At 58.2% G+C, this 16809-nt stretch overlaps 2 protein-coding genes and 1 long non-coding RNA gene across 4 annotated transcripts; 1 reads left to right on the top strand and 2 right to left on the bottom strand.

The window, feature by feature from the left end:
* Positions 1–377: 377 nt before the first annotated feature.
* Positions 378–3308, bottom strand: LOC142049353 (SH2 domain-containing adapter protein F-like). The gene is given in 9 exon segments (XM_075077005.1): positions 378–633; positions 869–988; positions 1709–1847; positions 2233–2352; positions 2355–2444; positions 2550–2640; positions 3013–3057; positions 3059–3184; positions 3186–3308. Coding segments are annotated over 9 exon segments (978 nt in total). The 5' UTR covers positions 3246–3308; the 3' UTR covers positions 378–446.
* Positions 3309–4496: 1188 nt separating this feature from the next.
* On the bottom strand, positions 4497–15418 carry LOC142049436 (splicing factor YJU2-like). Of its 2 annotated transcripts, none has more exons than XM_075077155.1 (8): positions 15310–15418; positions 14583–14683; positions 9460–9604; positions 8967–9101; positions 8430–8611; positions 7760–7880; positions 6622–6787; positions 4497–5483 (listed from the first exon to the last, which is right to left on the bottom strand). In XM_075077155.1, exons 2-8 carry the CDS (start codon positions 14600–14602, stop codon positions 5398–5400), a joined length of 855 nt encoding a protein of 284 aa, XP_074933256.1. In that variant the 5' UTR covers positions 14603–14683; positions 15310–15418; the 3' UTR covers positions 4497–5397. The 2 variants fall into 2 exon arrangements, with proteins under 2 accessions (XP_074933256.1, XP_074933255.1); XM_075077154.1 differs by having other exon boundaries at positions 15228–15319.
* A 17-nt stretch (positions 15419–15435) lies between these two features.
* Positions 15436–16154, top strand: LOC142049437 (uncharacterized). The gene is made up of 2 exons (XR_012657718.1): positions 15436–15502; positions 15877–16154. It is a non-coding gene; the product is annotated as an uncharacterized LOC142049437 (long non-coding RNA).
* The last annotated feature ends 655 nt before the right edge of the window (positions 16155–16809 follow it).

The following is a 16809-nucleotide window of genomic DNA, read 5'->3' as shown; positions in this document are numbered from 1 at the left end:
GCATGGTCCCCCCGGGGGGCCTAGTGCCATCATCCTCCCCCTGCCATGTAGGCAAGCTTGTGTGAGGCTAATGGTGGGTGACCCTGAGCAGTGTCACCCCCACGCTTTGTCCCCAAGGCCAGGTCCTGCGGTGGAAGGAGGGGGGGACATCCAGACACCCCACCTCACCCAGTCCCCTGGGGTGGGAGTGGGCGCAAGGACAGGAGCCCATGTGGCAGGACCAGGACGGGAGGGGTGGCAGGGCCACCACGTTGTCCTGCCTGAGGGTGTCATGCCTTCCCCCAGGGGCACCACAGAGTTGAGCCCCAAGAGGGACCAGAGCGTCGCCATGCCGACACAACACAGAGCATGCAGTGGGCAGGGGCTGCGCATCAGCTTTTAATGGGGGTGCTTCGCTGTGGGACCAGGGTGGGGGGCACAGCTGGGGGTGCCCAGCAGTGCTGGGCTCACAGGGGCTGTACGGCCACGGGGTAGAGCAGGGAGAGGTGGCGGGCACCACGGACGGGCAGCGCCCGTGCTGTGTAGTGCCGCACAGCCTCAGGCACCGAGGGGAAGGTGGCCCCGGCACGGCCCAGCATGAAATGCTGCTCCCGTGTCCGCGTGAGCTTCACGTGCACGAAGCCATGGCTGCTCCTGTGGGCGGGGAGGGGAAACTGAGGCACGCAGCACATGGCCTGGCCGCCCTTGCATATGTGGGTGTACAGCAACATGGATTGTGGGGGAACATGCAAACACTTGCCAGCATGTGGATGCAAGTACCATGCTCAGAACCCAGCCCCTCTGCCCGGGCATTCCCCTGTGACCCACTCCGAAGCCTGGGTTTTCCCCGGGGCCGTCCCTGTGTCCCCCCCAGCAGCCCCATGCTCACCTGAGCGAGAGCGAGTAGTCGTCGGGGCTGGTCTCGCAGTCCCGCACCAGGAAGCTGCCCTCACGGCACAGCGCCAGCAGTGTCTCGGCGCCCGCCCGCCCAATGGGGCCGTGGTACCACCTGTGTGGTGGCATGTATCACACAGGCACGTGGCACCCTGGGACATGGCACCCCACCACACAGCACTGGGGCCCCAGGACCCATCTGCACCGTGAGACACCCTCCATGCCATAGGGCACTGTCCCCACCACTTGGACCCATCAACATTGCGGGGCACTCCCTGTGGCATGGGGCACCCATCCACACTAAAGGGACCAACCATGCCATGGGGCATCCTCCACATCATGGGGACCCACCCATGCCACGGGACACCCTCCATGTCATGGGGACCCATCCATGCCACAGGGCACCCAACCACGTCAAAGGGATCAACCACACCCCATGGGACACCCTCCACATCATGGGGACCCCATATGCCATGGGCACCCTCCACCCCATGAGGATGCTCAATGGCAGGGGTACCCATCCATGCCACAGGGCACCCAACACCATGGGCACCCATCCATGCCATAGGGCACACAACCATGTCAAAGGGACCAACCACACCCAACATGGCACCTCCACACCATGGGGACCCATCCATGCCATGGGCACCCAACCACACTCCACAGGGCACCCTCCACATCATGGAGACCCATCCGTGCCATGGGGCACCCTCCACACCATGGGGACCCATCTGTGGGGGACCCTCCACCCCAGAGGGCTGCCTCCATGCCACAACGTATCCTGGGATGTTGATGCCACCCCATGGAGGAGGGACCCCCCGCCCCCCAGACTCACGCCTGCTTCTCCAGGGGCAGCGAGGTGTCCACGTGCCTGGGGCTGGGGGGGCAGCCCAGCCGGGCACCTGTGGGGGGCCGAGGGGGCCGCGGCAGCTGCCGGGACAGGCTGGGGGAGCGCTCAGGGCTCTCGAACTGCACTGTGGGGCCAAAGGGAGGATGTCACCCCACCGTGGGGTCCCAGCACCCCTGCCTGCTGCTGGGGGGCACCTCTCAGTGCCAGCACATGAAGGAATGTCCCACACGTCCCTGCCACAGCTCTGCCTTGCCGTGGTGTCCCATTGCACCCCTGGGGTGGAACCGATGGGTGCTGGGGGATGCTGGGGGGCCAGGGGTGGTACACAGGGGTGGTACCCATGGGAGCTGGGGGATGTGGGGCTGGGGGACCCCAAGGTGATACCCATGGGTGCTGCAGCATGCTGGATCTAGTGGTGGGTGGGAGACAGGAGTGGTACCCATGGGAGCTGAGGGCCATGGGGCTGGGGGACCCAAGGGTGGCACCCAGTGCCCTGGGGATACTGTCACCTGCGAAGGCCCGCGAGATGTGATCCTTCTTCCACTCCCAGGGCTGGTCATACTCGTCGGCTGGGCGCTCGTCGTCATGGGGCAGGCGGCTCTCCCGGGCAGTGGGCACCCCTGGGCCCTCCCTGCCGTCTCCCACTCCTCGTAAGGGGTGTCGTAGAGCTGGGGTCCCTGCTGTGGCCTCGCCCGCCGGCCCTCGCCCTGCCGCTGGCACCCTGGGGACAAGCAGGGACATGGCAGGGACAGGATGAGCGGGGCTCCTGGCCGCAGGACCCCCATGGGGCTGGGTGCAGGGGGGGGTTGCCCAGGGTGTCACCCACCTGTGGCCTCGCCGGGCTCCTCGCAGCCACCCTCGGGAGCTGGGTCCTGATCCCCCTTGAAGGGCTCTGAGTACTCGCTCTCGCCAGGGCCCTGTGGGTGGATGCTCTGGGTGGGACAGGACCCCCCACTGCCCCCCCCAGGTCCTCAGTCCCTGGGTCCCCTCCCCGGGACCCCTGCAGTCTCCCCCAGGTCCCTGATATGGATGTCCCCAGCACTTTCTCCACTCTGTCCCACCCTGTCCCTTTGTCCCCCGACCCCTTTCCCCTTCCCGCTCTCCCAGTGACCTCGCCACCCCCAGCCCACCCCCCAGTTCCCTCTCCCAGTGACCCCAGCTCCTCCCCCCGTTGCCCCACTGCACCCTCGTCCCTTCGCCGCCCACCCCGGTGCCGACGCTTCCCGCCGGGTCCTGCCCCGCTGACCCCCCGGTACGCGCCGCTGCCCGCCGGCGCCCCCCTCTCCTACCTGCTCCAGGCGGCGGGGGCCGCCCCCCGGCCCCGCGCCCCCCACCCCGCACCAGCCGGTGCCGAGGGGAGGCAGCGGGGCCGCGGAGGGCAGCGCCGGGGGGAGCGCCGGGCGGGGGCCCGCTCCCGGTGCCGGTGGGGCGGCGCTCGCCGCCGCTATAGTCGGGCTGGGGGCGGGCGGGGGGGGGAGCGCCGGGCCCCCCGGCCCAGGTACTCCCGGAGCCACTTGGCCATGGCGGGGCCGCCCGGCACCGGGACCGCGGGCGCGCCGGGACCCCCCCGCCGCCGCCGCCGCCGCCGCCGCCGGGAGCCGCTTTGTGTCGCCGCCGCGCGCGGCGAGGACCGGAGCCCCCGGCCCCCCCCACAACCCCCCGCGCCCGCCTCTCCGGGGGGGCACCGGCACGGAGGGGGGGCACCGGGAGGGGAGGGAGTACCGGGAGGGGAGGGCTGACACCCCCCCCCCGCGGTGACGGCGGTCACCGGGACCCCCAAGTGACACCGGGACGGCCCCCCCCGTGGGACAGCGAGAGAAGGGGGGGTCACCGGGACCCCCGGGCTATAGGACATCCCCACGCCCCTCTGGGCTCCCGGGTCTGCCCCCGGAGGGGGGAAATTGGGGCACCGGGAAAGGGCTGAGGGGGGGAACAGAGGCCGAGGGTTTTGGGGTCCTGGGGAGGAAGACGGACCCCTCTACATTGCAGGGTCACCTGCATCCCCCCAAGGAGCCCAACACGGTGGGCAGTGGGCCCCGCCCCCGCCCATCCCATGGTTTTGGGGGGGGACCGTCAGGGACCACGCTGGGTGGGTCAGGAGGGCCGGGGACCCCCAACCATGCCCTGACTTGGCTCTTGGTATTGTCTCTTCCCAGAACAAAGGTCCCTCTCCTGGTATCCTGGCCTGGTGCGGGGGGGTGCAGTGAGCCGGTGGGGGGGCACATGTGTGGGATCAGGACACAACTGGGGGGACCCTGTGGCCAGGCCCCCCGCCCCCAGCTTTGCCAGCCCCACAGAGCGGCTCCTGACAGACCCCATCCAACACAAACCCCGGGGCTGAGCCCGATATCCAGCATTAATATTTGAAGAGGCTAATTACAACGCACGTGCAGGGAATGCTAATTGGGATGGGAGGAGCAGCCTTTTCTCCCCGGCTCTCAGAAACACGACCCCCCCCAGCCCCTGGCCCTGCAGCTCAAGGCACAGAGCCATTTGTGAGGCTCTGAGAGAGGGTTAATTAGCACAAAGCTGCTCATCCATTAGAGCTGGGTGTCTCAATAAGGAGGAAATCGAGAGGAGATGGAGGAAGAGCCCCAGACCGAGCCCTGGCTGGGACAGGTGGACACCCCAGGGTGGGTCAGTCCTTCTGACGGGTGTGTGGACCCACGTCATCAGGGTAGGGGCCCTTGGGGCCGCCCCTGCCAAACCCACACGAGCAGGACCCACTGCTTGTGTACAAATTACTGTTCTGGAAGATGAAGAGGCAACCAGCTCTGACACATCCAATTTATTACCAGGTCATGGCTGCCGGTGAGCCGAGCAGACCCAGGCGCTCTACGAATGGCGGGGTTTGTCACCAAGCTGCCGGGGTGGCTGGGGCATGGGAGGGCGTGGGCAGGGGAAGGAGGCTGGTGGCAGGACAGCTGGGACAGCCCTGTCCCCGCAGTGGGGGGCTAAATGAGCCCCCTGCCACATCCGTGCTGCAGAATGTGTCACCTCTAACAGTGAAACAACGGGGGATTCAGGCTCACCCCACAAAGGCAGGAGCTGAGCCCCACAGGGGGGCCAGGAGACACCCAGGGCTGGAGAAGCGGTGGTGACGGTTCCTCCCACGGCAAGAGGCAAGGAAAAAGAGGGAAGGAAGGCCCTGAGGTCCCTTTATTGCCATGGGAGGGTCAGTGAGTCACGTACCCAGGCCCAGGCATGACCAGCGTGGTGGTGAGGGGAGTGGGCACCACCAGAACAGAGAAACTACATGGTCCCAGCCGGCCCCAGTGCTTTCGAACACATTATGGGTGCAGAGCTGGGAGGCGTTGTGCTCTGGAAGCTGGGTTTGGGCACAGCCAGCCTGGAACAGCATCAGGGCTTTCCACCGGCTGCAATGCAGCAGTGGTACCCTCCTCTGAGTAAGGTGTCTTCTTGACTGGCTCATCTGGGTTCAGGCTGCAGGTGGTGTTAGCCAAGGAGGGTGGCTGGGGTCTCATCCCCATTGGAGGATGGACACACACCCTGGGCTGGACAGGTGAAGATGCTGGGACTCCAGATGGCCTGGAAACCCCGCTGGCCTGTTGGCCGTGACGCCAGCTCTGCGCTGGGGCTCCGGAGAGCAGCTGCTGTCAGCTGGGAGGGGGGAACAGCCCACGATCCCTGCTCTGGGCTGGCTCGGTCGCTCATCAGTCACTTGCGCTGTCCTCGCTGTCTGAATACGCCCCCAACAAGCCGAGAGAGGACGTGGTGCCCGTTGCTGTGGGAAACGATCCTGGAAGCCGAGCAAGAGAGCAGACACCATCAGGTAGGGCCCTCCCCATGCAAACCTCGCTGGCTCGGTGCAACCAGCCGCATGGAAATGCAAGCCCTGCCTCGCCACTCCGGCTGCTCGCAGCTGGAGACAAGGCAGCCGGAGCCAGAGCCCGAGCAGTGCCTCGTCCCCCAGCCTGTATCTTGATGAGGACAGCAAGGTTAAACCGGGTGGACAAGGAAACCCTGCACCCCCTTGGCTGGAGCCTCCTGATCCTGCCTTGCGGCAATGGGAGGAAGCAGCAAGGTTGTCCCAAGGTCTGCAAAACCCCCTTCTCCCTCCGCAACCCCCTGGGAGATTTCAGCCACTGGAAAAGAAGAGAGGAGCCAGCTCTTGGCTTTGACCATGCGAGCTGTCAGCTGCAAGCGCAAGGCAGCGTCACAGGCAAATAGCCCTGTGCCAGCTCAGAGCTGAGCCCTTGAAAGATGGGCAGCTCCTCCACCGTAATTTGGCTGAACAGACCCTGCCAGCAGCCAGGAGCAGGTGGCTGGGGAAAGCAGATCAAAAATGGGGCACCTACAAGAGCTGTCCTTCCCCAGGAATCCCCTGAGGACAGAGGGACTTACTAAGCCAAAGGCTTAGGACCAATCAACCCAGAATCAACCAATTCATCAGCTCCTTCTCCAATTCCTCTGGCTTTCTGGGGCAGTGAACTATGAGGTAGGTGCTGGAAAGCCTTTCTGCTTGTTTTCACCACTTCTTTAAAGCTTACAAATTCCGATGGTTTGGCAGGTTTTATAATAGGGCCCCAAACCAAAGCAATTTTCTTGTTTTTCCATTCATATCTCACTGTTGTGATGGTTCCCAGCATTGTATCTGCACACAGAGGCACTGTTTTGAAGCTTCTGGCCCTGACGGTCTCTCTCCAAGGCCTTGGCTTACTGCCAAGGGCCAGGAAGGAGCCTCTCCTCCATCGGTACATCTCCTGTAAACAGGGACAACCCCCTGTTCTTACAGTCATGGTCCCATCTGTCCCACAACAAGGACTTGACCCGAGAGCATTCAGGCTCTGAAGACAGAGCTAAATGCCGCTTGGGTGCTGCCAGACACCTCCCAGATGGCCCAGCTCAGGCCACCCCATCCCCACGTGAGCAGTTACCGGTCTTGGCCATGGTGCCTTGGTTCTCTGTCCCATTAGCCAGGGCAGGACCCGGCTTCTGCTTCCTCACTGTGACCAGCCCGGCCAGCTGGGACTTGGTGTTCAATTTGCCCACACTCCGCTCCCAGCTCTCCGTCTTCAGCTTCTTACTCTGGGGCTGAGGGTCCTGCAGAGCAGAGCGCTGGTGTTAGGGTGCTCCGGCCTCAGAGGGGAGGCAGAGGGATGAGGGAGAAGGGAGTAGTAAAAACAGCAGCACAAAGCACAAAAGACATGAGGACAGCTGCTTGGAGCAGCCAAGGGGGGTATTCTCCCCCTGCAGTGACTGGCACAAGCTAGACAAACAACAGGGGTACAGATCTAAAGGCTGCAGCCCTAGGAGACAAACGTCCTGCTGCCTGTGACAGTTAAATCCAGCCTTGCACAGCCATGCGCTGGCCCTGGGATGACGAGGAGCCAGATGCATGCCACAGGGCTGCAGGACCTCTGCCAGCCAGGACCGCGTGCCTGCAGGTGGTCCAGCCACCGAATCAAACTCCCCCAGGCACGAGGATTAGTGCTGGGCCAGGGAACATCGCTCAGATTAACCCCAGCCCGGCTTAAGAGATAGGGAAGCTTTGATTCATCCAACTGGACAGAGGTCCCTGCAGACATGGATCAACACTGGAGAGCAGCGGTGCAGGGGCCTGTCTGCGGGGATAATCCCTCCCCTGCAAGTCAGGCACTGAAAGCTCTTTTGTTCTGAATGTCTTCAACATGGACAAAACAGAACCAAAGGAGGGGCTGTCCCAGGCAGTGGTTTCATTGCTGTAATTTTCAGAGTGCTGAAATTGTGCCTGAAGCACGACCAGGGCATAGGCGAGCACGTCCTTTTCGGGCTGAAAGGGAAGGCACGTCCTGAGCAAGGATGGGCACAGGTCCCTCCCAGCCTTTGTCAGCAGACACGGTCTAAAATCACCAACTGATCCCTGTCTCCTTTCAGCTCAGTGCACAGGGACACAGGCTTTCTAAACTGCTCATGCGTGACAGGCATTAGGACTCTAGCATTGCAGGGACAGAAGAGACAACACGCAGCCCAGGACAGTGGATTTGGTCTGGGGGAAGAGCTGCGGTGGGTGGAAGAGCCTCTGACCCTGCTCACCTCCTGCAAAATATCCGTAGGTTTAATTTTCTCCACAGGCTTCGTGCGCGATTTCACAGGCTCTTCGTCAGAGTCAGAGTCTACCAGCAGCCGCCGGTTCTGGGCCTGCTCCAGCATAGCTCTGCAAGGAGAGAGGCCGTGTGCAGAGGGTTAGAGCTGGCTCTGTTCCACCGCCATGCCGAGCGGTGCTGGCCGTGCACAGTGCCTGTGCTGTTTGCTCTATGGGGAGCCTTACAGCATCAGTGCAATGGGATCCACCTTCTCAGGTGCTTTTTAAGAAGTCATGTTCAGAGCAGTGCCCGATGGTTGATAGCACTGAGATCCGCAGGCTCAGCCAGGTGCAGAAACTCCCTCTCCACGTGAGGATGCTTCTCAGGGGGAGTCAGGCCCCTGCAACAGTCCAGATCTCCCCACCAGATGGGCCAGTGACACCAAAATCCCTCTACCTCCACCTCACTAAACACTTTGCCATGACAAACAGTCCCCAACCTCCTCACAGCCTGCTTAGGACTACATCCCATCCACACAACTCCTGGGAACTCAGGCCCCTCAGGCAGGGCCTTCTCTTAAGTGCTCTTGGGGTGCTAAGGAAGGGGTGAGATGCAGCTCTGCCTGGCCAGGGCCAGCATGGCTGATTTCACGCCTCCGTGAATGCTTCTAGCCCACTCACTTCATCTCTTGCTCATCTTCCTCTTGCTCCTTGCGCTTCTGCTCCTCCTCGTACTCCTTGTACTGCTTCAGCATTGCCTCAAAGTCCACATTTGCCTGGCGCTGGTTGAGTTCCTTCAGCTCCTGCAGGTTCTCCAGAACCTCCATCTCCAGCTTGGAGTCCTTGGTTCGGTTCTCCAGGACCTGGGTGACCAGAGGGAAGCCGGGTTATGAGAGGTAGCTCAGCCTGCCAGCAATCTCAAACACAGCCTCCTCCTGCCCACAGTACAGGGCAGGAAGAACTAAGAGGATCATCATCCTCCTCATTTTTGGGTCTTAATAGAACAGGAAAAACTGGGGCAAGGTGCAGCCTGTCACAGGTTCCAGCACAGGAGGAAACCTCCTCAGGGCAGACAGCTCTTGCCTGTCCAGAGCACAGCAATACCCCAGGAGCTTGAAGAACTAAGTCAACAGTTACAAAGTCACCTGCTTTGCTGGGGAAAGCCAGCCAAGGCAAGGGAGAGGTTTGTGTTCTGCAGAGAAGGGCACGTTCTTGTACCTTCATGGGATTGTTAAGCTCTTCCTCTTCCCTCTCCTTCTGCGTTCTTTTCTCCTCTTCCTCCAAGAGCTTCTCAGCCTGGAAGTTGCGAGTGGCGCCATGCTCCATGGTGTAGTCTGTGTTCTCAGGGTCTGTCTAAGGAAGAAACAAGACAGTAGAATCATTGTAGCGGGGCAATTCTGCTCCAGCCATCCTGTGTCTGCTTCCAGAGCCACATTCAAACGTTTCCCAATTTCATTCACATCACAGAGCAGACAATCAGCCATAGCCTTTTGTTGTGCTCCAGCTGATATGCTGCAGCCCACGGATGGGTGAGACATTTCAGAACTACAAACAGCCATGAAAAGGGAAGATACACCAAAAAGCACAGGCTCAGACTAGGTCTTTGCTGGGACACCCCTTCCCAATGGGGTCAGCACCCCATCATGTCCACAGACTGCATGCATGGCCTCCCCAGAAAGCGAGAGTGCAGAAAATACGGAACATATTTCACCTTGAAAGTGATCTCTGCCAGGCAACGTGTGCACTTGATGTAGAAGCGGAAGATGGGAAGTCCCAGGTACACCTCATTCTGAACTGTCTCCTTACGGGCATTAAACTTCTTCCCCTTATAGATGTATTCACCACATGTCTTGCATCTAGAGAAGGGGAAAGAAAAGCCCATAATACATCAAAAAATGGGAACACACTGACAAAGAAGAGTCCAAGTGATTTTCAGGTGGTGTGAGCCCAGATTCACAGAATCATAGAATGGCTTGGGTTGGAAGGGGCATTTGGAGGTCATCTAGTTCAACCCCCTGCAGTGAGCAGGGACATCTTCAACTAGATAAGGTTAGGTTCTAAGCAATGGTTATTTTCTCCTTTGGAAATTCAGTACTGTTGTGGTTTAGCGGCAGCTCAGCCCCACACAGCCGCTCGCTCACTCCCCACCGGTAGATGGGGGAGAGAATCAGAAGGGTAACGCTCGTGGGTTGGGATAAGAACAGTTTAATAATGAAAATTAAAAGAAACAACAGTAGAAATGCAATGTAAAGGAGAACAACGAGAGGCGCAAAGCCCCGGGGGAGGGGGGAAGGGAGGGGAGAGGGGGAACGAACCGCCGGAACAAACCGCACGCGCCGCAGCCGCTCGCCGCCCGCCAACCCGACGCCGCGCCGCCCCGCCACTGCCCCCCCTCAATATACTGGTCATGGTGTCACATGGTATGGAATGAACCTGCCATTGGCCAGTCGGGGTCAGCCGCCCCCACCACGGCCCTGCCCCTCCCAGCCCCCCGCCACGCCACGCGGCAGAGCGCGGGAAGCTGGAAAGGTAGCTGACCCCCACAGTGAGGAGAATTAACCCCTTCTCAGCCAAAACCAGCACATTCTCCACCCCTTATTCCATACCATTTACACCATGCCCAGGTCCCATATGATGCAATACAACCGTACCAACCACTTCTGAAGCAGCTCGAACCCCTTCATATGCTGCCAATATCTCTTTTTCAGTTGGAGTATAGCGGGCTTCAGACCCTCTGTATCCCCGACTCCAAAACCCTAGGGGTCGACCCCGGGTCTCCCCAGGTGCTTTCTGCCAGAGGCTCCACGTAGGGCCATTCTCCCCGGCTGCAGTGTAGAGCACATTTTTTACATCTTGTCCTGCCCGGACTGGCCCAAGAGCTACTGCATGGACTATTTCTCGTTTAATCTGTTCAAAGGCTTGTCGTTGCTCAGGGCCCCATGTGAAATCATTCTTTTTCCGGGTCACTTGATAGAGAGGGCTCACGATCAGACTGTAATTTGGAATATGCATTCTCCAAAAACCCACAACGCCCAAGAAAGCTTGTGTTTCCTTTTTGCTAGTTGGTGGAGACATGGCTGCTATTTTGTTGATCACATCCATTGGAATCTGACGACGACCGTCTTGCCATTTAATTCCTAAGAACTGGATTTCTCGTGCAGGTCCCTTCACCTTACTTTGTTTTATGGCAAAACCAGCTTTCAGAAGGATTTGGACTATTTTCTCACCTTTCTCAAAAACTTCTTCCGCTGTGCTGCCCCACACAATGATGTCATCAATGTATTGAAGGTGTTCTGGAGCTTCTCCCTGTTCCAGTACAGTCTGAATCAGTCCATGGCAAATGGTAGGACTGTGTTTCCACCCCTGGGGCAGTCGATTCCAGGTGTACTGGACGCCCCTCCATGTGAAAGCAAACTGTGGCCTGCACTCTGCTGCCAGAGGGATTGAGAAGAATGCATTAGCAATATCAATTGTGGCATACCACTTGGCCGCCTTTGACTCCAGTTCGTATTGAAGTTCTAGCATGTCTGGCACAGCAGCACTCAACGGTGGAGTGACTTCATTCAGGCCACGATAGTCTACTGTTAGTCTCCACTCTCCATTAGACTTCCGGACTGGCCATATGGGACTGTTAAAGGGTGAGTGGGTCTTACTGATGACTCCTTGGCTCCTCAGTTGGTGAATGAGTTTATGGATGGGGATCAGAGAGTCTCTGTTGGTGCGATATTGCCGCCGGTGCACTGTTGTGGTGGCGATTGGCACCTGTTGTTCTTTGACCTTCAGCAACCCCACCACAGAAGGGTCCTTTGAGAGACCGGGCAAGGTAGACAGCTGTTCAGTTTCCTCCGTCTCCAAGGCAGCTACACCAAAAGCCCACTTGTAACCTTTTGGGTCCTTGAAATACCCTCTCCTGAGGTAGTCTATACCAAGGATGCACGGAGCCTCTGGGCCAGTCACAATGGGGTGCTTCTGCCACTCATTGCCAGTTAGGCTCACTTTGACCTCCAATACAGTTAGCTCTTGGGATCCCCCTGTCACTCCAGCAATGCTGATGGGTTCTGCCCCTATATAGTTTGATGGCATTAAGGTGCACTGTGCACCAGTGTCCACTAAAGCTTTATACTCCTGTGGGTCGGACGTGCCAGGCCATCGGATCCACACAGTCCAGTAAGCCCGGTTATCCCTTTCCTCCACCCGGCTGGAGGCAGGGCCCCTCTAGTCCTGATCATGGCAGTCACAACTCACTTCCTGTAAATGTGAATCAGGAGTCCCTCTATTACACTTAGAAATAAAATCTGCGCTTCTACTCCTCTGTCTGGGGACTTGCTCGCTGGAAACTGGAGCAGCAGCTTTCCTGGAAGAGCCTCCCTCAGTGACTGTTCTTCCTTGCAGTTCATGTACTCGTGCCTGTAGGGTCGAAGTAGGCTTGCCATCCCACCTCATCATGTCCTCTCCGTGGTCACGCAGGTAGAAGCATAGGGTGGCCCGTGGTGTGTATCCCCTTCTTTGAGCCAAAGGACGCTTATTCCTAACAGCTGAGACACTGCTCTGTCGAGGTGGGGAGTAGGACAGATCTTCTTTGAGTTGCTGGACCTCTTGGGATAGTTTCTCCACAGCAGAGATGAGCAAGGAAGAGATAATTGCTTCGTAATCCCGGAGTCTATCAGTGACCTCCGCCACTGTTGGTTCCTCGTCCCCTCTCCAGGACATCGCTGCCAATGAGTTTGCATGCAAAGATGGTGCGCTCCATACAAACTTCCGCCACATGGGTCGCGTGCACTCGGCTTCATCTGGATCTTTGGATGACCGTTGATCATCCAGGTCACCATAAATCACCTCAAACACAGCTAATTCCCTTAGATACTGGATGCCTTTCTCCATAGTTGTCCATTTTCCTGGGCGATATGTAACATCTTCTTTAAAGGGATACCTTTCCTTCACTCCAGACAGGAGTCGCCTCCAGAGGCTGAGGGCTTGTGGTTTTTTTCCAATTGCTTTGTCAACGCCCCCTTCCCCAGAAAGGGATCCCAATTGTTTGGCTTCTTTTCCCTCTAGTTCCAGGCTACTGGCCCCATTATCCCAGCATTGGAGCAGCCAGGTGACAATGTGCTCACCTGAACGACGGCTATAATCTTTTCGCATATCTCGCAACTCGCTTAAGGACAGGGATCGGGTGGTCTCTATTTCATTTATTACTTCTCCCTCCTCTCCCCGCGATGGCCCTGGTTCTTCATCATCCCGTTCTAAACGAGTTGACATCTGCTTCCAATATTTCGTCTTGTGTATGGGGGCAACTGATACTGGTACGGGTTTATTTTCTGAGCTAGCTCCGGTACTTGTTGTGGGGGTTTGAGTGGCTGCAGTGCCTGTTGTCAGGGCTGGATTGTCTACAGTGCCAGTCACTTTGCATTTCAATCCAGAGACATTCTCTTCCCCCTGGGGGCACTGAATACTGTTGAGCAGGGCTCGGTATGCATGGGCCAGGCCCCAGCATGTTGCAGTTATCTGTGTCTCTCTGGAGTTCCCAGCGTAACAACATACTTTCTCCAAATATTCTACTAGTTTTTTAGGATTCTGCACTTGCTCGGGGGTGAAACTCCAAAACACTGGGGGTGCCCACTGCCCTAGGTATTTGCCCATGCTATCCCACATGCCCTGCCACTCGTAACTATCAAGCCTCGGGGCAGATTTCTGGGTGATATTCTTAAGTTGCTTAGTCAAAACCAAAACAACATGCCCAAAAACTAACAATAAGTGCACCTTAACCACCCAAGGATGTTCAAGATACAAAAACGTTGTTGTAACAAAGGCACAGACATCATAGAACAAAGTTGCAAAGGTATTATTCTGTATTTCCTCCATATAAAATCTCTCAGAGGAGGAGGTATAATTGCTAATTGCCTCAACAAGGTGGCATCCGAAGTACAGTAACGGTTTCAGCAAAAACCCCAAATACCAGATAAAGCTGAAAACGAGTGTTTGTATAACAAATCTTGTAGGCAAAACATTACTAATCACAGCAGAACACAGCAGACTCAAACAACCAACACCGATTTTTAACACCAACTGCAAAAAAGACAACATGGTGCTGGGACCAGCAGCTGTTGTTATCTCCAACCCTTGAGCCCCACGTTGGGCGCCAAAAAGACTGTCGTGGTTTAGCGGCAGCTCAGCCCCACACAGCCGCTCGCTCACTCCCCACCGGTAGATGGGGGAGAGAATCAGAAGGGTAACGCTCGTGGGTTGGGATAAGAACAGTTTAATAATGAAAATTAAAAGAAACAACAGTAGAAATGCAATGTAAAGGAGAACAACGAGAGGCGCAAAGCCCCGGGGGAGGGGGGAAGGGAGGGGAGAGGGGGAACGAACCGCCGGAACAAACCGCACGCGCCGCAGCCGCTCGCCGCCCGCCAACCCGACGCCGCGCCGCCCCGCCACTGCCCCCCCTCAATATACTGGTCATGGTGTCACATGGTATGGAATGAACCTGCCATTGGCCAGTCGGGGTCAGCCGCCCCCACCACGGCCCTGCCCCTCCCAGCCCCCCCGCCACGCCACGCGGCAGAGCGCGGGAAGCTGGAAAGGTAGCTGACCCCCACAGTGAGGAGAATTAACCCCTTCTCAGCCAAAACCAGCACAAGTACCTACTCTTATAAGAACCCCAAAATCACTCACAGTGTCTCTTCCCTCTCCCTTACCCTTTTTCCTCTGATCTGTGTCGCCTCTAACTGCTGCTGGCAGCAGCTCCCCTGCTGCGTATGGAGGCAAAATGATTCCTAAGCAAACTCATTGCTTCTAGAGCTGCCTCCTTCTGACCAGTATGGCCCCTCTTACCGCATGTTGAAGGGGGCCATGAGCCGCACCACATACTGTCGGTCCTTCGGGAGTTTGAGCTTTGGGATCTTAGCAGGATCGAAGTCCGGCGGGTAGTATTTCTACAGAGACAGAGCAGAGGCGTGTGTGCGCTGGGCGCGGAGTCACCCAGAGGAGCGTGAGCGGCGGCAGGCGGGCTCCCAGCTGCCACACCAGCCTCGGGCATCATCTCCGTGTACCAGGAGCCAGCGTGTCCCTACTAATCACGCATGTAGTGCCAAACACCCCGGCCACGACCGCCCGCCAGAGTCATGCCCTGGCGTCTGTCTGTCCGTCCTCGGCCCCAGGCCCCCCAACCCTTACATGATTTTAGGCCTCAACCCTCCGGCCCCTGCCAACCCCATCCGAGCGCTGCCGGGAGCCCCAGCCTGGGTATCCCCCTCCGCCGACATCCCCCTCCCAGCCTGAGAGTCCCCTCAGGGACCCCTCCCCGCCTCGGGACCCCCCTAGCCGAGCAGGGACCCCCCAGCACACCCGGTCTGAGGACCAACTTCAGCGATCAGGGGACCCTCCCCAGGACCAGCCCGGCCTGGGGACCTCCACAAACACCCCCGATCCCCCTGCCGGAGAACCCCCTCCGTCGTCGTCGTCCCCCCCCCAACTCACGTTCAACACCTTCCGCTCCGACATGGCTGCGACCTCCCACCACCACCGGTGTAACCCAGCAGCTGCCCTCCGCACCGCTCACCACTTCCGGGAAAGTAGCACCGCCTCCCTCCGCCGCTCATTGGTGCAACGAACCACAGTTTGGCTGTTCCTCGCTTGTTACTGGCTCGCTCTGCCGTCCGTCAGCGTGCTCCGCACACCGACAAGAGTCCGCCGGTGCGCCGCGACCCGAGAAGAGGTTCCGGGGTTCTGTCCACTCCCCTGGACGCTGCGAGGTGAGGAGCTGGGCCGGAAACGCCTCTCCCCTGGTCTTACGTTATTATATAACATATATATAGATCTAATATTCCATGTATATGTTATTATATACCATACATGTTATTCTATAACATATATATTGTTATATAACACACATATATAATATACTGTATTTTCTTAATATATAATATTAAGGTAAAGATTAGGATAAAATAATTATTAGTTTATAATTCTTTATTCTGTGCTCATTCTTGCTTAAAACTGAGGATTCAGAGTCTTTCACTTAGGGTTTATTGTTTTGAGCTCATAGCTGACAGTTTCTTACTCAGGTTATAGTTTATGACTGTATTTTGTAAAAAAATGAGCCGTGAGCTGTGAAAATATCCTGCAGGGCTCTGTTCTGAGGGCGGAAAGAAGCACATAGGGGTGAAATCGGGGTTTTTCCTCTCAGACAGCAGTGCTGAATCCTGTCCCTGAAGGAAAAACCCGGGGGGAAGCCGGTGGCTCCTTAGCTTCGTGCCACATCACAAAGCTGACTCTTCCCTGCCGCCGATCAGTGACGGCTCCTCCAGTGAGGTGGGGTGCGGATGGCACCCAGCTGGGTCACAGACTCGCTCATGGGCATTGTGTCTGTGCATTAATCAATAAACAATTGTTTTATTCATTCAACTCGTGTCCCTGTACCTTTGCAGTTAGTAAAAAGTGCCGCGAGGGGCTCCCGGAGCGCCCCAAGGCTCCTTAGCCTGCTGGGACAGCCCTGGGGCCCCCCAGACCCCCTGGATGTGGGGGCGATGGTGGAGTGGGGCCCAGGCAGGAGGAACGGCCTCTCCCGGCTGACCTCCCGCTCCAGTGCCTGCCAGGAGGTGCACTTGGCCATTTTGCCCTGCAGGACACGTTGGGAGAGGTGGTGCTGCAGCACGAGGCATCACCACAGGGCTCTGCCAGGACGCCACAGGGCTCTGTCTGTCCTGCCGAGAGGCGTGTCTCTGCCCCGGACTCCCCTTTTTCCCCTCACATCCCCTCCTGAGGACCCTGCTGGTTCTCTGAGCCATGTTTTGCCCCCAGGACCTCTCCGGGCCTCCCTACACCCATTGCAACACCTGCTGAGCTCCTCCTTGTGCCCCACTGCCCTCTGACGCCCCCCAGGACCCCTCTGGCTCCCTCACAACCCTCCTCCATCCTTCTTCATGCCCCAGAAGAATCTTTTTCCTCTCTATGCCACCTAGGATGTCTCTGAGTCCCTCTGTACTCTCCTCACAGCGTCCCCAAACCTCCTTGTGCCCCTGTAGCCTCCTTCAAGGCCTCTCACGACCTACTCTCAGAC

The sequence above is a fragment of the Phalacrocorax aristotelis genome, chromosome W (assembly GCF_949628215.1).
Source record: "Phalacrocorax aristotelis chromosome W, bGulAri2.1, whole genome shotgun sequence".
Taxonomy (NCBI): Eukaryota; Metazoa; Chordata; class Aves; order Suliformes; family Phalacrocoracidae; genus Phalacrocorax; species Phalacrocorax aristotelis.
This window is presented reverse-complemented; position numbering and strand designations above follow the sequence as displayed.

Excerpts from the sequence above, each read along its gene's own strand:
- LOC142049436 (XM_075077154.1), bottom strand. The coding sequence starts at position 15,251 with ATGTCGGAGCGGAAGGTGTTGAAC. Across the intron at positions 14,684-15,227 it reads CGGAGCGGAAGGTGTTGAAC|AAATACTACCCGCCGGACTT; the intron begins GTGAGTTGGGGG and ends CTGTCTCTGTAG. Across the intron at positions 7,881-8,429 it reads GAAGATGAGCAAGAGATGAA|AGCTATGCTGGAGCAGGCCC; the intron begins GTGAGTGGGCTA and ends CTCTCCTTGCAG.